This window comes from Genypterus blacodes, unplaced genomic scaffold (genome assembly GCF_046128005.1).
Source record: "Genypterus blacodes isolate CSIRO-AG114 ecotype Tasmania unplaced genomic scaffold, CSIRO-AGI_Gbla_v1 ptg000036l_1, whole genome shotgun sequence".
Lineage (NCBI taxonomy): Eukaryota > Metazoa > Chordata > Actinopteri > Ophidiiformes > Ophidiidae > Genypterus > Genypterus blacodes.
The window spans coordinates 1,482,137-1,502,407 of NW_027466849.1; the positions used below are offsets into that span (position 1 = coordinate 1,482,137).

Consider the following 20,271-nt stretch of genomic DNA (forward strand, 5'->3'; position numbering starts at 1 on the left):
TTGAGTAAACAGCATCTGTGCTAAGAACCCAGAACCACCTCAAATTTTAAATATGGACGAATGCCAAAACAGTTATAGTGAAGTTTAAACATGGCTCATGGTAGAGAGGTCTTCTAGGGATTGGAAGGTTCCTGGTTCAATTCTTGGCTCCACCTTGAGAGCATGTCAAAATGTTGGCCAAAGATGACGGTGGAGGGGATTCAGACTTTTGTTTCGCTTTCATTTCTTCCACAGAAAAATAACTTCACCAAGATGCACAAATAATAACACAGAAAAGGTCTAAGCTCTATTTGAACATAGGAGCTTCTAACAGTCAAGTGCTGGTTTCAAACCCAGCTTGGACCTTTCTGTGTGGAATATGCATGTTCTCCAAATGTCTGTGGGCCCTACAGTCCACAAAACCTACAGGTTATGTTACTATAGCTCATGTATATCACTTTGGGTAAAAAGCAGACAAATTACTGGACGTAAATCAGAGGTCAGTTTATCGAGCAGCTATGTTGGCTTTGAGTTATTTCAACACTACATGTGAACATGTTCTGTTTCAGTCAGATCAGTGTGCACGGTGTTAGAAGGCCATATAAAACATGTACAAGAGTTCTTTCAGAGGGTGAGCGCACGTGTGCTGTGCCACACCACCCATACAGTTATGTGAGCAATGCAGGGCTTAATGACATTGGGTGTCAAATAAACTCAGACTGGCAGTGGTCTGGTCGCCGATGGACATCGCCTTTTATCAGCTGTGTTTTCCAGCTCTGCTGAGAAGAAAGTCTGTTCTGTGTCCTGCCATAAGGAAACAGTGTTCTGTCAGAAACACACGGAACAAGTTCTCAGATTAAGTACTCATTTACTTAATTTTCACGTTGAAAAGTAGACGTGCATAAACACTATTAAGACATGCATTTGTGCAAAACTGCAGTCTGAAAAAATCCTTTCACTGTAACTACAGGAGCCTCGCTAAGGGCTGAGAAAGCTCCATAGAAGTGGAACTACAAAACGTTTTTGGGGAAAAGCATGGTCATCGAAAAAAGGTCATGAGTTTATCTGCTTATTTAATGGAATCCACTGCTCTCTGGGGTCAAGCACAGCTGAGACTCAACTATACAGCATCTAAAACCAAAACAAACCAGAAAGTCAAAAAAGAAGAAGCTCATTTCAGTAAAGGTCTGATTGATTAAGAATTGAATTGAATAAGAGTGTTGAGGAGTGCTGAATGTTAATATAAAAAATAAATAAAGTAGATTTAACCATATCTTCTGTTGCAATTTGATGAGTATTGAATGAAAATGCACATTCATGTTAGGAATGTTGACATTACGTGACATTCTTGTTATCCATAATTTGTAGTTTGTACCGTGACGGCACATTCTTGTGTCTGAAGTTCGAACCGTGATGTTGTGGACCAACATAAAGTTTGCCAAGGCAAATCTCTGCAAGGACTTGTTTTTTCCACTTAAATGTCAAATCCAAGACACCTCCACTCTTTCAAAATTCTCTTCCAAAATCAACACCAATCGGTAAAGGATATTTAGATTAATTTTATTTATAGACCGAATGAACCTAACAGGAGACTGGACATGTTGCTGGTCACGTAGAACTGGAATCAGGAGCCAATTTTTGATCAGCAGATGAATTTTTACTGCGCAGGTACAGATGAAGCTGTACACAGTCGTCATTCATAAGCACAAGAAAAAATAAACAAGTTCTGCTCTCAACAAAAGCTCCCCTGAGAGGGTTCTAACAAGATCCTCTCAGCAGCAGAGAGCAGACTTCCTGACTTCAGGGACGCTGAGGTCCATCAGAAAGGCATGTCACGTTAAAATCCAAGATTCACTGAAACAGACTGAAGTGTCTGCGTCCTGAGAGAAAGTTAAAGTTTCACGTGATTTACAAATGAGCATACAGCATGTCACTGTCAACAACACAAATGCAATACAAATTATATAGAGCCGATGCCTCAGCTGTTTACTGTTCTTATTTTACTTTTCTTTCATGAGGTCACCAAGAGTGCCTGTTTGTTGAAATAGACAAAACTTGTGATTAAATACAAAACAGATAATTACTATTCACGTTTTTGAAATGTGAATAGATCCATGTTCACCAATGACCCTAGATATTATCAGGATTGTCCAATGACTTTATTGTTGATACAATGAAATGAAATGTATTCTCTGTATGTGCTGTATGGGGTTTTAAGCAAGTGTATTTCTATAGGATATCGTCCCCATCCAGTGGTCAAAAAGCACTTAAAGACTTACATTTCAGTAGTTAAAGTAAATATCCTGTATTAAAACATGTTGAAGTACAACCACATGTATTCACAAATCAAAAGTATGGTAGTAAAGCATTGTTTCATCCAGAGAGTTTGATTATTGATCTGTGCTATCATGACAATTTGTAGAGAGATTTCTTGTCAGTTGAAGGGTTTTATGCTCCTGTACAGTGAGCAAATTCTTTAAAAACAATCTTCTGCTAATGTCCCAGAGTCATAGTGTCGTTAAACTTAAACACACTTGAATTTTGGACATCTGTAATGTAATGTGATGATGGCTATTACATTTAGTAGAGTAAATGACACATTATTTTCCTTTAAAAAATAGTGGAGGAAGACCTGAAATATTCTGGAAAGTACCAGTACAGTTCCACTTCAACGTACTTGGTTCCTGTCTTAACTGAACAGGCAGAGAGCCATTAAATGATTTACAGTTTAACCTCTGCTTATGTTACGTCACTGCATCGCTGCGTGGTAACACAGTGGGCCTTGTTTTACTTTAATGCACTGAGGTGGAGTCTAGAAAACGTGTTCAGTTTGCGAAACAATTTAGTCATACTATCCCTCTATGACTCCAGTATAAATAGACTATAGTTAGTGCCATGTCGCCCCAAGAAATCATTAGACAGACATACTCAAAGTGGAAAAATACAGTTGATAGGAAATAACAGACAATGACACAATTTTGCCATAGATAAACACTCGGCTACGGCCTCCTCTTTGAAGTTCGGTCTAGGTCTTTCAGTTACACAGTTCAGTTCAGTATTCAATCCTCTGAGGCTGACAGAGAGAGCACGTCCAGCCCTAAACCTCTCAAATTTAACATTCTCTCCATTACTGCATCACTTTGCCTCTCATCAGAACAGTCAAGGAGCTCTCCGCTCTTTTGAATTTTACCTAAAAGGGTACAAACAAAAGGGCCAGCAAAGGGACTGAATTATGTAAAATTAAACAAATGGATGAAGGGGAGCACTAGCTGTCATCACCTCCCTACGAAACCCAATCTACACATCCATTATGAGTCAAGTGGTGTTCATTTGTACCCATAGAATCAAGTGTGTGAATATTCTGTAATGGCACATGTTGCTATTTCCTGCCCTGTGAGCAGCTGAAAGAGCGGCTTTGTCCCCGCTCCACTCTGTCTGTTGTCTGTTGGCTTTTTCTTTCCCCTGTTTAACTCTTGGCTGAAAGCTAACGTTAAAGAGGGAGCGGTGTGGCATTCTCTGGTATTTTAGGAGTTAATCAACAGTAGAACAGAGAAGCAGCAAAACATGTTACATTCCTTACACTTTGGTCATCATTTAGTAGCTCTAGTGTCCACATTTGATTGTTTGTAGGTTAGTCTGTAGGATACCTCAAAATCTTTTTAAATGGATTTGAATAAATGTTGTGTACATTTTCTCCTTTTCAGGAAACCTAAGATCCCAATCTTGATGAAAACCTAACTTCAGCTACTCCTTGACAAACCTGCATGTTAATAAAGGCCTTGAGTGGCATCACAGCATGCTATCACAACGGCTGTGCCACTGAAATATAACGCAAACTGGTTTTATTTTGAAAGCCAAAGCAGGAACTTGTCATTTTCACTGAGTATATCTTGACATCAGTGTTTCCACTGAGCCTTGATTTTGGCTCCCAGTCTGCACTCAGTGGAGCATCCTGAGCCTGTTGCTTCTGCTGCTGCTCACTGGGACTTTATAACTCACATCAGACAACCTGGAGCTACACTTGCCCTAAACACATCACCGAGGAAGAGCTTGACTGGAGTGTTCTTCAGGTTTGGAGGTTTTTTTCCGCAACAGGTGAGCAATCTTAGTTATTAAGGACTAATTTTCACAAAAATATTTATGCTTTAAACTTTGTAAAAGATAAACTGTCGTGGTATTATGTATTCGATATTTTGTCACTATACTCACATGAGGCTAAAGCCAGTTTTGCGTTGGTCACTTTATATTTCTTCTTCTACCTGTTGATTCATACACCATTGTATTTGTGATTTTGAGTTTCTTTTCTGAAGACTGGAGATTTTTTACTTGCAATTGAAAGCTATTTTTTTTTATCAAATTTGGACTGTATCCTGTATTAAAATAGAATAAAATAAAATTCAATTCAATTCAATTCAATTCAATTCAATTCAATTCAATTCAATTCAATTGGCAGCAGGTAATTAGAGAGAAAAACAAAACAAGCTCAGCCCAATCTTAAAATAACCTTTACAAAACAGGAGATTCATTACCTGTAAATACACGCTATGTAATATTATATAAATGTTTTTGGGAAGCCACATAGGAGATAAACAGCATAAAATATGACAAAAAGCTTACAAGCTGTTACTTATTGGTAAATTAATATGGAGAGCAAATTGTAAAAATAATTGGTGTTATTTTAAGTACTGCAGGTATTCAGCAACCTTATGTTCAAACTATATTCATACCTAAAAACTATTTTTATTGTCAGGGAGGTAAGTCTCATACAAGGCATCTATTGATTGTGGGGGGCGAAATTGTCAGATTTGACAAATCTGAAGTTTTTAAACCTAAACTTCGGGGTCCTTATCAGTGGATCACAGCCCAGCCATGCTGTAGCCTCATCCTGGACCCCCGGCCCCCCTCGCCAGGTCTGACACTTTCCTCAGTCCTCTGAATGTGAGCAGTGTTGAGACGTGATGGAAAGGGCCTCCTCTGGAATACACACTGCGTTGTTTACATAGGCCCGTATGTCGTCAGAGCTTCATGAAGAACAGATCTGGTCTTATGGGCCCTGGGCTGAACCTCACCGCACTGGCTGAAAGGGCACAGTGTGGAGCCGACCATGAGCCCGACTCACACATAAGCCGACTGCTAATGATCTGTCACTTCATCAAAACAACACATTTTAGTCTGAAATTACACCTTCTCTGGGTTTGAAACACTCCGACCTGCAAGTTAACTCCTTTCATCTTGACCAGCTATTGAAAAACATCAATTGATTTTATTGAAACTTGGTGCAAAGGTGGGGCATGGTCCAGTAAAGAACACACCACATTTTGGTGCTGATCCAGATGCAGGGAAAGATTTCAGGAAATTTAAAAATGCATTCTCTTTCAATTGTTCTGAAGCTCTTCAACAGTAGTACATAATTATCAATAGATACAAATGAAATGCATGGAAAGGGGCCACTGTAACAAATCTGACAGAAACATACAACGGCCACTGATGTGTAGCTGAGACGATGCTTATTCAGGGGCAGGCAAATAGTTTGATGTAACGTTAATCCTTAGCGGGATAGACGCTCTAGTCTTCCTTTTACCTTTGTTTGTTGCGCTCACAAACAAGCTCAAACACCAAATAGCATCATATTCCTGCATCATATGAACACAGTACATAGCCTCATTTCAAGTCAGTGAATGAGTCGTTGTGAGGGAGTGGAAGACATGAGGTGAATATCCTAACAGAGATGCCAGTTGTAAATGGACTGCAGTGTAACTGACCTCACATTCACTCATTCATACACTGATGGCAGGGGTACACAATGCAAGGAGCCAACCAGCACATCAAGACCAGATAGTTAGAGTTTGTCCGTCTCTGTGCATTAGCCCAGTGACAGACGGGTCACCTGGCTGGATAGAATGTGTGGCTGTAGAGAATGAATAGACAGATTTTACTTTTTGCTACTTCACATTGTAAAGGTCTATTAATAAGTGGGTTTGTTCAGGTTGTAGAAAGTGTGTTTGCTCTGTGCTGTTCAGAGGTGTTTGCATGAACATGTTGAATCTGTATTCTGTGCCAGGGCCAGAGTCCTACCTGGACAGATGCCCTCCTGAGAGTTTATCCCAGGATAATGGCCAGCACCAGGGGTTCTGTGCTGCTGGCTTAATGCTTTGTGATTTAGAATATCGTATGTGTGTGTGTTTGATCTCAGCTTTGACACTTTGACTCAGCAGTCCACATCTTTTCTATCAGAGTAAAGATCCCACAGTATAAGCATCTCACAAAATGTCTTGGTAGTGTGTTTGTATCATCCCACATTTGAAATAATGAAACATGGCTACCTATATTGAATATTGTAATGTATTTTTGAGTGCAGTGTGGGTGCTCTGGTTTCCCCCCACAGGCCAAAGACGTGCAGCTTAGTTGAACTGGAAACCATGAGAATGAAGTAGTTAACCTACGTAGGAACCTCTTACTCAGGCTGCTCAGCATAATAACAGCAAACATTTACTTTTGAAATAACTACAGCCCCTTGTCTGCCTGTAAGGAAGTAGGAGGTGGCTGTTGATGAGTAATCAAGGGTCCAACATGCAAATGTCACAGTTGTTGTATGGAGGCTTTATTCCTCTTGGAAATGTTGTGGCTTCATAGGTTGGAAAACTGAAATCAGCTCAGTTTTTCAGCACGGTTTTATTACTCTACACAAACCAGGGTGTGGGCATGAGTCAGACATTACATTACGATCATTTGGCAGACGCTATTATCCAAAGCGACCTACATTACATTACCTCCCTTCAGAGGAGGGGGGAGCAATTGAGGGTTAAGTGCCTTGCTCAGGGGCACCTCGGCAGGGACCCACTAAGCTTCTGCCTACTACAATTTAAAGTCAGACTTGAATCACAAATATGATGACTACTATAGATCTCAGTTTTTTTTTTCATTTACGTTCTATTTTTAACCCTTTGCAATACTTTGACATGCAAAAATACCACACCAGTTCCCTTCTACATGACTTTGCCGCAGTACTATGGTGCACAATGAGTGAAACATGACTTTTTAAGAGCTTTATCTTGAAGGTCCCTTCTAAACTGGCCAAACACTCTGGAACTATGGAACTTTGGAAGTTTTTAGTGCAGATCAAGACCTACGGGTTTGTCTTACTGGGCGCAATCAGTGTCAACCTCAAGTTTTGCATACTCTATACTAAATTATACTTAACATGAGACATTTGCATTTGCAAATGATAAAGCAGATCTTAGCATATGAAAGCCAGATTCAATTTAGAAATGACAAAAATACTTAAAACTTTCTGTCATGGGAACTGGAAGAAAGGGTTACAGTTTACACATTTATTTCTTAGTTCTACACAATCAGGTGTGTTGCAGTTACATAGACTTTGATCATATTTGATTTACGCTCTGTTTTGTTTTGTTTTCAGGTAAAATATGATCAGGTGGACTGTGTTACTGTCTGTGTGTCTGTGCATCACCTCAGCATCATTTGATTACTATGAAGAGCACGCCTTTCTGGGTGAGAATGAGAGCTACACCTCTAATCCTAATTAGATACATTTTACAACAGCTGCCTGACTAATGTGTATTAATAGGTCAATACAGTTATAATACAATTCTATTCTAAAAGGTGCTTACTTGCCTTTTGTCCCGGGTGTATTGTGTGTATTTCTCTCTGACAGACCCTGATGATGTGCTGAGTGTGAGCATCCCTCTGGGGGAACCACAGCACCCTCTGCTGGGAGGAACTCTCGTACTTCCATGTTACTTTGAGGTGTGTGCTATTGATGCATTCTTTTTTACAGTTGTAGTGTGTGTTTGACAGGTTTTGATTCTATTCAAGACTGTGATTCCTTTACTTGACATTCAGCTACAGAAATGGAATTCATGCTAAATGATGCTGTTCCTCATGTAGGACCATACTATCCCAGACCCAGGAGCACCCACTATAGCTCCTTTTGCCCATCGCATCAAATGGAGCCATGTCACCAAAGACAAGGTGACAAACGTCCTCGTGGCTTTGGGTGGCCAGGTGCATATCGGTGACAACTACCTGGACAGGGTTCATCTGCTGGGCTACCCCATGACCCCCACAGATGCTAGCATCAAGATAACTGAGCTAAGATCCAGTGACACAGGAGTGTATCGCTGTGAGGTTCAGCACGGCATCGAAGACAACCATGACATCGTCCATGTACAGGTTCAAGGTAAAAAGTGTTACAAATACACAAACAACACGATGAAACCAGAACCATAGTGACCTTAGAATTAAGGGGCTTATATATGTCCTTACAAAATGAATGTTTTTCTTTTTAATGAGTCTTGACTCTGTAATTTCAAACAAAAGGTCAATTTTTACATTACAATCATTTGGCAGACGTTGTTATCCAAAGCGACTTACATTACATTACCACCCTTCGCAGAGGGGGGAGCAATTGAGGGTTCGGTGCCTTGCTCAGGGGCGCCTCGGCAGGGGCTCAAACCGGCAACCCTCCGGTTCCCAAGCGGAAGCTCTAACCACTGAGCCACTGCCTGCCTATCTAAGTTAATTTAATTTAATTCAATGGATTAGGAAACCTTTAAAGGTGATATGTTTGATTTTTTTCACTTTGACAGAAAGACAATAAAGGAGACTGAAATAAGAGTAAATAGTTTCAGTACGAATTCCACCAGTCGGAATTGTGTTTCCGATCTGCAAGGAGAGAAAGTTAGAGGAAGGGAATGAGAATGGGAAGGATAAGATAAGGGAGAAAGGAAAGAGAAAGGAAAGGAAAGGAAAATTCAAAGCTGAGAGAAAAAATTAAGAAGATGCAACAAGACAAGGAAAGAAGCAAGCAAACGTGGAATAGTTGAACGAAGGATGGATAATCATATTATATTGTGATATTATCTGATTTTATCTCATGTTAGCTAATCACTAATACTTGCTTTAAAAAGTTAAATATTTCCCTCTGGAATGTTCTGGGAGAAAAGTTGAAAGATGAAAATATTCATGGACCAGTCATGGACTTGGAATGGAACAGTAAAAATATAGATGCACCTTTAATGACGTGCTTCTCTATTTCTGTAGGTATTGTGTTCCATTACCGGGCCATCATGGGGCGCTACAGTTTAGCTTTTGAGGAGGCGAAGGCAGCGTGCACACAGAACAGTGCTGTCATTGCTTCACCTGAGCAGCTCCAGGCTGCCTATGATGATGGGTTCCACCAGTGTGATGCAGGCTGGCTCTCCGATCAAACTGTCAGGTAACATGACGAGTGTGAGAGAAAAATGTACACTGTCACACAAACACCTCCAGACTTACAAATGGCTTCACTCTCTAATATTGTTTGCCCTGTTATTGGTATCTCCTTTCTTTTCTTTTCTTTTCTTTTCTTTTCTTTTCCTTTTCCATTTTCTCTTTCTTTTTTACACCATGAAATGTCAATGTATTATGGTTGGGCCATTTTATCATTCTTACAGGCGGTTACACTTTAGGTTATTTCTGGCACGATAACATTTTATGTTTCATTTTCATTTTATTTCATTTCATTTTATCTTACATTTCCTACCAGTATTAATATTTACGTGAAGTGATGATACCGAAACGCACTCTATACTCACTATACTATACTCATGCAAGCATTTCACATCCTACACTATTATTTTGGATTGATTTCTTACCTTACAAAGGCCCATTTATTTCCATACATTTCAGTACATTGCTAAATATGACCATAAAAGAAATTGCACAATGTACTTGTGTTTTGTAATTGGGTGGGTTTTTTTTGGGTGGTTGCATGGTCAACATCAGTCTTTGAAAATCAAATCCAACATGAAAAAAGCAAATAAGGATAATGGGAAAAATATGAACGCGATATTTAAGAGAGTGACCTTAAATGGAAAATTAATATTTCAGAAGAATCCCTTACTGCAACTTGATATTTTAAGTTTCATAATTAAGACAAAACATGTGATATTGAGTAAGACACTTGCAGTAATTTTTTTCAAATTAACCTTAGATATCCAATCCATGATCCTCGGGTCAACTGCTATGGTGACAAAGAAGAGTTGCCTGGAGTCAGGACGTATGGAGTCAGGGATGTAAACGAGACTTATGATGTCTACTGTTTTGCTGAGAAGATGACAGGTACTTAAAATGATCTGGGAACTTTTTTTGCATGTCCAAATGTTCTTTTTTTAAACCCATTCTTCCAGTATTACCTTTTTAATTCTTATGAACCTCTCTTATCTCATATAGGCAAGGTTTTCTACACAGCCTCAGCACCTAAATTTACCTTTGCTGAGGCTGTGCTCGAGTGTTTCAAGCAGGGGGCTCAGCTGGCCACCACAGGTCAGCTGTATCTGGCCTGGCAGACTGGTATGGATGTTTGCAATGCTGGCTGGCTGGGCGACAAGAGCGTCCGCTATCCCATTAACATTCGCCGTCCACAGTGTGGAGGGGGCTTGCTGGGGGTGCGGACTGTTCACCTCTACACCAACCAGACAGGGTATCCACTTCCTGAGTCCAGATACGACGCCTTCTGCTACACTCGTAAGAAGCCATTTAACCCAACACATTTTTTGGCTTGTGACACTGTCGACTGACAACTTATTTCATGTGAATAATTATCAAAACAATATAGTATTTCAGAATAAAAAAAGCAAAGATATGAGAAAAACACTATGTGCAGACTATAATTCTTTGGGGTATATGTTGTACGCAGTACAAAATCAGTCATCTCTTATCCCTGTTGTCTCTTATGTTCAGAGTTTCCTGATGAGGAAGGTTCAGGCACAGATACAGGAAGTGGCATGATTAGTGTTACCACAGTGACAAGGAGCCCAGAGGTGTTCTTCAGGATGACGACCACAGAGAGTGAGGCAATTGGTGAAGTTGAGACTCAGAGACCCACCAAGGTGGACTTCACTTTCACAGAGAGGCCCACTCAGCTGCCTCTGCCACAGCCACCCAACATCACTGAAACACTCATCGAGCTGATACAGCCAGTCACCGCCCTGCCTGGCGTGGGCAGGGAGCCCAGCAAAAGCTTCAAGTTGCCACCAACTGGTCAGTGATGAATTGTCTGCATTTTCTACCATTTTTACATTTTATAGTGATGATAACTGATGTTTGTATTTCTGTATTTCCCTCATGGTTATACTGTAATCTGGTAGGGAGTGTTTGTTTAATATTGCCACAGTGCCAAAACATAGGGTTACATCAATGGAAATCAGAAAAAGCCATAGGACATGAACTGCCCTGAAAGTTTAGTTTTTCATCATTATTTCTTCATAATGTCAACATCTAATATGTGGATTTACACACTTGGTTAGAAGTGCCAGGCTGGTGAGAGACTGTTGGGACAGAATCCATGTTTCACAGTCTGTGGGTACCAGCTCAGGCTTGATACATTTGGCCAATCAGAACAGAAGGTTTAGTCATAATACACTTCATGACAGATGTCTTTCTTTCCATATGCAGGGGTGGTGTTTCATTATCGCTCAGGCTCTGGCCGCTATGCTTTCTCCTTTGTGGAGGCTCAGCTGGCCTGCCAGAACATTGGCGCCTCCATTGCTACTGCAGAGCAGCTGCAGGCAGCATATGAAGCTGGATATCACCAGTGTGATGCAGGGTGGTTACTTGACCAGACTGTCAGGTAAATCTGATATCTAGGAAGGAAATCGAAAAGATCTGCAGAAACTGCAATCTAAATGCACAATGATCATATTTGTCCCTCTCCAGGTATCCAATCGTTTTTCCAAGACAGAAATGTGCTGGTGATATGGGAGATGAGCCTGGAGTTCGGTCTTATGGTCTGACACCAGCAGATAAGCGATTTGATGTGTACTGCTACACTGATGGACTCAAAGGTGACAAGGACTATATTACGCAATATTCTTTACATTTTATTGTTTACAAACTGTTCCTGAGGGGTTCTGATCTTGAGAGTCCACTTTGAAATTAAAGGTGAGAGATTGCGGACAAGTTATGATTAAAGTTCCCTGAATAAGTGAGATTGTTATTTCCTAAATTCTCCTGTTCATATCTGTAACACTGCAGGATAACAGGGGCACACTCACCAACAGCTGTAATGTAACAAATGTTTATCCTGAGGTCTCTTCTCCGTCTGCACCTCAGGTGAGGTTTTCCATGTGGCCTCCAGTGAAGGTTTCACTTATGATGAGGCCATTTCCAGCTGTCATCAGCAGAACGCCATCCTGGCCTCTACAGGAGACCTCTATTCTGCCTGGAAACAGGGCTTTGACAAATGCCGCGCTGGCTGGCTCATGGATGGAAGTGTCCGTTATCCCATCCACAACCCGCGAGTACAATGTGGAGGAGGGAAGATCGGAGTTCACACTGTGTACATTCACCCCAACCAGACAGGCTACCCTGCACCTCACTCCAGATTTGATGCCTATTGTGTGAAAGGTAAATACTTTACTATTGTTTATTAGGAGGGTTTTTACTTCTGTTGATGACAGATTTCGACCAATTTTGACCAAACTTGAGAGCAAGGTTATGGCTGGTGTGGTTTCAGGAATTCTTTTAGAATTAGAAATGTTTCTTACTACTGCACTTACTTGAATTGAAAGAACTATTTGTCAAGATGCAAATTTAAACGTTTTCACCATCACTCGTTAAACTCATTCATTTATTGGTTATTTCCCACAGCGGATATTCAACTTATTGTAAATGAAACTGGCCTGAATATAACAGAAATTGAAGAGGCTATGGTTAACCTCACATCAGTTTTTGATTTGTTGAGGCCCGGTAAGTTATATTTCACATATTATTATCAATGAGAGAACAATGATAAACTGAGATAAACATTGATGATTCACAGTCTTCTGTTTGTCTCTTCAGCTATTCCCTCCATCACACCCCCCATCGCTGTGGAGACCTCAGGCTTTGGTTCAGGCTGGTCGAGCTCAGGATCTGGAGTCACAAGTGCCTCTGGGGAACATTCTGGAGAGCTATCTGGCTCTGGAGATCTGTCTGTCTCTGGAGACATGTCTGGCTCTGGAGCCCTCTCTGGTACTAGAGACATGTCTGGCTCTGGAGCACTCTCTGGTACTGGAGACTTGTCTGGTTCTGGAGACATGTCTGGCTCTGGAGCCCGCTCTGGTACTGGAGACATGTCTGGCTCTGGAGTCCTCTCTGGTTCTGGGGACCAGGTTATCCCTGTAGACATGTCTGGCTCAGGAGTCCTCTCTGGATCTGGAGACCAGGTTATCTCTGGAGACATGTCTGGAACTGGAGGCTTGTCTGTCTCTGGAGACTTGTCTGGTTCTGGAGACATCTCTGGCTCTGGAAGCCGGGTTATCTCAGGAGATCTGTCTGGTTCTGGAGACTTGTCTGGCAGTATGAGTGCCGAGCTGCCCAGTGGAGTGTTCAAGAGCAGTGGGGACACTTCTGGTTCAGGTCTCAGTGGTGAAGGATCTGCAATTGTAGACATCTTCTCAGGCATCGACAGCATTCTCTCTGGAGATGGTTCAGCTTCTGCAGAGGGAAGAGCAGGGATTCTCATCTTTCCCTCATTTGAATCAGGCTCTGGTGAGGTCATTGGCAGTGGGGCCCTGTCCACATCTGGTATTGGGTCTGGTTTTAGCTCCAGCAGCTCTGGGGAAAGTGAACCGTTATCTGGCATTTCTTCTGGTTTCATCACCGGCCAGGAGTTCTCTGGATTCAGTGGTTTCCCATCAGGATTCTCCTCCTCTGGAAGCACCAGTGGGCAGTCAGGAGATTATTCTGGCAGTGGAGATGTTCAGATTTTACTGATCGATGGCAAACTCATTGATGAGTCCATCTTACAAACCAACAAAGAGTATGAACTTGGGGGAGGTCTTCTTGCATTTAGTGGCTCTGGGGACATTTCAGGATCAGGTGAGCTCAGTGGCTCAGCCTCTGGGAGCACCTCGGGGCTTTTCTCAGGTGTGACTTTCATTGGTTCAGGATTCACTGACCATATGATGTTATCCTCTGGAGAGCAAGAACAGGAGGCTTCTGGGGTTCTAGTCTTCGGCTCTGGTCAGGGAAGTGGTGGACATTTGTCTGGATTTGGAAGTTCAGGTTTTCCATCTGGTTCTGGATCGGGAATGTCTGGATCTGAATCCTCTTCCAGCGGAGAAGAAGGCAGTGTTACATTTGTGACTGGAGATTTTCTGACAGAGTTATCAGGTGAAAAAACATCATCTATGGAGCTTGGGCAGGGGTCAGTGGAGTACAGCGGAAGGGGAAGCAGCAGTGGCAGTGGCTTCTTCTCTGGAAGTGGAGATGTCAGCTTGTCCGCAACAGGCATCCTCTCTTCAGAGTCTGCATCTGCACATGTTCCAGTGGAGATTTTGCCCTCTCCAGCCAGTGAGTGGAAACTAACAGAGAGCACTGCAGAACCAGAGGAGATCCTCACAGGCACTGGACTGCCTGAGACCACAAGTGATGTCCACGGCACCGTCAGCCCTGTACCTGCACCTGCAGGGCTGGCTGCCCCCCCAACCACCACTGCAGAAACCTCTCTGCTACCACCAGGCACCAATGAAGAAAAGTATTCTGTAGAAGGTATGTCAACACGAGTATTAAATGGGCAAGTACTGTGTTTTCTCACCTCTGAGTAAGGGCTTCCTGAGGGCAACCCTCACATGATGTGTTTGCTATTTTATTGTTCTCGACACTGGACTTTGGCAAGGAGGTTAGGGCACTATCAGCAAATGTAATTCATGCTCTGAAGTTTCATTCCAAGATTGGATTTTTCGTAAAAATACAATGATATCACTTGATTTCCAATTCAGACATTGATGACCAATGATGGCGATGCAAAATTTTGCTAAAAAGTGGCACATTGTATTGATAGTTGTCATTATTATTCTGCCAATTTTGATTTTGCTAGGTGATTCTAGTCTATGTGAGCCAAACCCCTGTGGTGCTGGCTCATGTACAGTAGAGGATGGGGTCGCTCTCTGCCATTGCTCCCCTGGACTAAGTGGAGATGCATGCCAGTATGGTGAGTGTTCAATTCACAATGATGTTAATATTTCTGCATTTTCTTTCTCTCTTTTTTTCAAACCGTCTTCAGTACTGTCTGATGATGTTTCAGTCTAACATACCTTCAAGTTTTGCCGCATGTTTTGTGTTGTTGGTCTGCATTCGAATACGGTTAGCCTGGAGTAATATTTTCAGACATACACCCAACTGATTTGATTATATTTACTGTTGTAAGGATCAGCATTAATAGATTAAACAAAAATAATAATTTTTCTCTCCCCTCTGTTCCATCCCGATGTATTTGCATCGTATTTGTGTTTTTTTCATTCTGTCTGCATCTGGCTATGGGTCTGTGTGTTTATGTTGCAGAGTGAATACTAGGGTGTTTGTCAAACCTATTGGTCTTGCGATGTGCAAAGTGTTATGGCCTGTGTGTCAAACCTGTGTATCCCAGCCAGCTTTGTCTTATGTTGTTTTTGGTCTGCTGTGCCAGCACGCCGCCGTTCTGTTCTGCTGCATGCATGCTAAGCAACATATATGCTTCCTGGCATTATATGGGTGCTGCCGCCCTGCTGGAAATTAAATACTGATCATCTGCTGCAACTAGCAACTGATTCAAACATAAACTTACTGCAAATGTTAAACTTACTGCAAATGTTATATGCCCTAAAACACACGATAATCCAGACTTCCTTTAATCCTGGTGGGGTTTAGAACAGTGTGTGTCTGGATCTGGATCTGCATTGCAATACACAGTTAGACAATCATGGTAACGGTTGCTTGCCATAAAGGATTCATTCTGTGAGTCAGACCCGTAACCATTAAGTTATTATAATGACTCATGTAGAATACATCATACAGTATATGCCATCATACGTATATGCCATGCTTGGAAGAATTTGGCAAATAAGCAAGCAATAGAATATCCAGAAATAATAAGAAATAAATAATAAAAAGCTCATCCAAATATTTTATGCACCACATTGATAAACTTGGATTACATTTATTATTGTGTTCATGCTCTTATTTTCTCCTAAAACAGTTATAGTATTCCTTGAGACAGGCTGCATACTAACTAAAAGTCAATAAACTAACAAACAAACATGGCTGAAACAAAACACCCTGGGTGGAGGTAAAAAAAAGAGGAAGTAACATTGATTCCTGTGTGCAGCGTCATTGATGCAGTAAATTTAATTTGAATCAGAAGTTGCAGCAGCTTTGTTCACTAACTTCATCAGTGCAGAGGTGTAATACTCCTCCTATCACACCTCCACCCCCCTCACCCTCACCCTCCCCTGCTAAGACAGTAGTGTCACCCCGCCCCTTTTTTGCAGAGGTAGATGTGTGCCACTCCAACCCTTGTGCCAACGGAGCCACCTGTGTGGAGAGTGCAGACTCTTACAAATGCTTATGCCTACCCAGCTATGGAGGGGAACGCTGTGAGATTGGTATGAGATCAGCTTCAGCTAATACTAACAACAGCCTCTCAAAAACAACCGAGAGAGAAGTTCAACAACACCATCAGACCAGTGCCATTATTTGCTGTGGCTCTGTGAAAATACTTGGTGTAGCTGCACTTTTCTTTTCATAAAATAAGTTCAACAAAGCATTCATTTAAAGCAAGAAAATGAATGGAGCCTCTGAATGTTACAGTAGAAGGAAAGTGGAAATTTACAGCTCATCACAGTGCTGTTGGGCAGGACCCTCCCCATCATGTTCCATTTGTATTGGAAGATTTTAGTTAACTTTAAAATTGAAAATTGCCCATCTCCACTATCTTCATCATCATTTGTATGCCAGCTTGAAAGAGGTGATTCCTGCTCCTCACATATACCTAGTATGTGAAACTGAAAGTACATGGTGCTTCATTAATAACATGAAGTACCATATCACCAGCAAGTAGATATCGTGCTTACTCATCCAACCTGTAGCTGTGAATAAGGAATGAAGAAGCTCAGCAATGAGTCGTAAAAAAGTGTGATTATATGACGTCTGCCACAATATTGCACATTGTTCCGTAGTTACTTAATGAATGTTGTGAACTTTGTCTGTGAACTTTGTCCCGATGTACCCTCCTTGGTGTTGCGGCTGCAGATGAGCAGCAGTGTGAAGAGGGTTGGACTAAGTTTCAGGGGAACTGCTACCTGCATTTCTCTGAAAGAGAGACATGGCTGGATGCAGAGCAACGCTGTAGAGACCTGAACTCTCATCTGGTCAGCATCGTCACCCCAGAAGAGCAAAACTTTGTAAACTGTGAGTGCCCCTCTGTGTGTTTGAGCGTGTGTGTGTTTTGTTGTGTTGTGTTGTGTTGTGTTGTGTTGTGTTGTGTGTGTGTGTGTGTGTGTGTGTGTGTGTGTGTGTGTGTGTGTGTGTGTGAGGGAGAGAGAGAGAGAGTAAAAGATTTAGTCACATTATCACTCTGTCTTCCCACAGCAAACGCACAGGACTATCAGTGGATTGGATTGAATGACAAGACAGTCGAAAATGATTTCCGTTGGACAGATGGCACGCCACTAGTGAGTATAGTATAGTATAGTATAGCATAGTATATTTGTGGTACAGTTTGACATTTCTTCCTCTTCCTCAGCAATTTGTGAACTGGAGGCCAAACCAGCCAGATAATTATTTCAACTCAGGAGAGGACTGTGTGGTAATGATCTGGCACGAGAGTGGCCAGTGGAACGACGTGCCCTGCAACTACCACCTGCCATTCACCTGCAAGAAAGGCCCAGGTACCCCAGCCTGAATGTACATGAGATACCAAAACATTGAAATACAGTGATAACATCAGTGTACTGCAAGATTTACTTCATAATGGAAAAACATAATGTATGATGTATGTGTATGTGTGTATACTGTATCTCTCCTTTGTTCCGCTGCTCAGTGTCATGTGGCGCTCCGCCTGAGGTGGAGAATGCTCACATGTACGGGAACAGGAGGGAGCAGTACCCTGTGAATGCCATAATCCGGTATCAGTGCAACACAGGGTTTAAACAGCGCCATCTACCAGTGGTCCACTGTAAATCAGATGGACAATGGGAGAGGCCCCAGGTGGAATGTAGTGACTGTGAGTACACAGAAACAGATACAACAAGCACTCAAATACTCCATCCTATCAGAAAATATAGTACCATTATGCTTTAAAACACATTATGCGCAATTAGAAATAAATGTTCTGTGCTAAAACTTGTAAATGTATAATAAGCTATTAGAAAAATACTAAAAAATACAAGACTTCTGGTGAAAACATTGTATCTGCAGTTTTTAAATAAGTTAATTCCACTGTGTAATTCGTCCTCATGTCTTTGCTTCACCACAGTGAAATCAGGTAGAAGAAAATAACAGGAGGACCAGGAGGAGTAAGACAGCCAGTGGGAAGAAGGAGATTAACTGTTCCAAAGATTGTTTTGGCTGACTGAAATGCATTTTCAATTTTAGTGAAGATGACTTAATGGTTGGATTATTGGAATATCCAAATTATGGGTGCTACATCATGGTAATGTGACTTTGATCTGTTCTTTTCCCTGTCCCTTATAAACTATTTTAATTATATATATATGAATTATATTGCTGAAAGTTAATTGTCATTGTGTCTATTGTAATGTTTCTGTACCCACATACCATAACTTATTCTAATTTATAAGTGAGAGAAAAAACATGACTGAGGGGGAAAATTTAAATTCTACTTCTTAGAAAAAATTCAGGGGAAATACATGTGGGCTTTTTAAAAAGTCAGACATTCATTCAGTAAATAGTTCCTGCTGGTTTCTGCACACAGTCTGTGTAATTGAAGATAGCAGGATAAATATCCATGTGCTGTCAATCAACCATGTGCGGTAAGAAACAAAATTGAACAAAGTGATAAATTTTGCCCCTTTTTCCCACTTTGGAGGGGAACAGATTTAAATGATGTTGGGGTTCTCACATTCTGCTAATGTGAAAAACTCCTGTAAGTCTTTGTTGAAATAACTAATTGTGTATTAGTAAGCATGTGAGCAGATAGCTGTTTGGCTTAGAGTTGTGGTTCTCACATTTTCTGACCAAGTAACACTTCTATGCAAACCATAATCTCACCAGTGAGCCATCTCCAATGGAAATCACAGAACAAACTCATGTGTGCATGTGTGCTGTACTGAAATTGAGCTTGGAGTAAAAAAGAAGACCATTAAAAAATATATTTCTAAATGAAATCAATTTATTTATGATGCAATAATGGAATTTTCATAGATTTGAATTCTCTACAGAAACTAACAAAAACATTTCAGGATAACAAGACTGCAAACACCAAAGCTTCATTTCCCTGCTTAATCAGGTGATAATGTCACCTCCCCTTTTCCTCAGTATGTTTGGAGTTTGTTGAAGGTTTCTTTCCTGGCCGGGGCAGCAATTCAACCCAACATAGGTTGGACACAATTTTTTTTAAATTTTTAAATTATGACTAATGACTCCAATTACATGACCAAAATAGTACAAAATGGAAAAACTGTGTTTGTTTGTTGTAGTGTTCAAGCATTATAAAACAGACTAAATGAAAATAGTAACTCTGTAAATGTGTCCCAACAATGTTTTTATTGGGAACATGAGAAATGGTATTAACTATGCCTATTCAAATGATTGTTAAAGCACAACATGTTTTTAGTTATTTCTTCAACACAGCAAGTCTCTTTTTCACACACTGACAATCTTACAGACTGCATGAGTATCAGTACTGTTGTTAGCGTGGCTACAGCACCACAGATTGTGGATTGTTTTTGATATTTCATTTCTGAGGATGATGAAGGTATAGGTTGTAATTACAGTTTGTCACCTTGGTTGGTGAGTCTTTTGTTGTCTATATGTTGTCATCATCGTCCACAAGGCTGTGCAGTGCACAGTGTTTCTGTGGAGCCAGTGTCAGTAAACTGAATCTGTTATCTGTTTCATGTTCTGTTATCTGAATCACGAGATTCAGTGTTTCTTTTTTGTGCGTTTGTTTGTGTCATAGTTGCTGTGTCTGGAGGCTGTGCCTCTTTCAATCATACTGTCACCTGCTGCATGATAAACCAAAGAACCTGCACGTTTTTCTGTAGCCCCATGACATCTATTCCATAAGCACCATAGCTGCTGCAACTCTCAAGCTGTGCAGTATGACATCATCAGTTGCAATTAATCACTGGTTCTTTGCATGGGGCAAATAAAAGAGATGTGAAATAAATGTTAGATAAGTAAATTAATTGCAAGTAACGTACATAGAAACTGATATATTTTTCCCATAGCAATGTTTTTTCCCCAATTTCTTCTTATTTAACATGGTGTGTGAAGTTCAATAAAATATACCAGTATGTGTCTCATGTC

The 20,271-nt window shown here is 41.0% G+C and overlaps 1 protein-coding gene across 1 annotated transcript; it reads left to right on the forward strand.

The window, feature by feature from the left end:
• Positions 1-3,922: 3,922 nt before the first annotated feature.
• On the forward strand, positions 3,923-19,079 carry LOC142996116 (aggrecan core protein-like). Its single transcript, XM_076147003.1, has 19 exons — positions 3,923-4,074; positions 7,400-7,491; positions 7,655-7,746; positions 7,888-8,179; positions 9,043-9,217; positions 9,974-10,101; positions 10,213-10,506; positions 10,723-11,022; positions 11,437-11,611; positions 11,698-11,825; positions 12,094-12,387; positions 12,631-12,729; positions 12,823-14,514; positions 14,843-14,956; positions 17,032-17,190; positions 17,371-17,453; positions 17,525-17,669; positions 17,822-18,004; positions 18,257-19,079. Exons 2-19 carry the CDS (start codon positions 7,407-7,409, stop codon positions 18,277-18,279), a joined length of 4,461 nt encoding a protein of 1,486 aa, XP_076003118.1. The 5' UTR covers positions 3,923-4,074; positions 7,400-7,406; the 3' UTR covers positions 18,280-19,079.
• The last annotated feature ends 1,192 nt before the right edge of the window (positions 19,080-20,271 follow it).

Excerpts from the sequence above, each read along its gene's own strand:
- LOC142996116 (XM_076147003.1), top strand. The coding sequence starts at position 7,407 with ATGATCAGGTGGACTGTGTTACTGTCTGTGTGTCTGTGCATCACCTCA. Across the intron at positions 7,492-7,654 it reads TGAAGAGCACGCCTTTCTGG|ACCCTGATGATGTGCTGAGT; the intron begins GTGAGAATGAGA and ends TCTCTCTGACAG. Across the intron at positions 11,023-11,436 it reads CTTCAAGTTGCCACCAACTG|GGGTGGTGTTTCATTATCGC; the intron begins GTCAGTGATGAA and ends TTCCATATGCAG.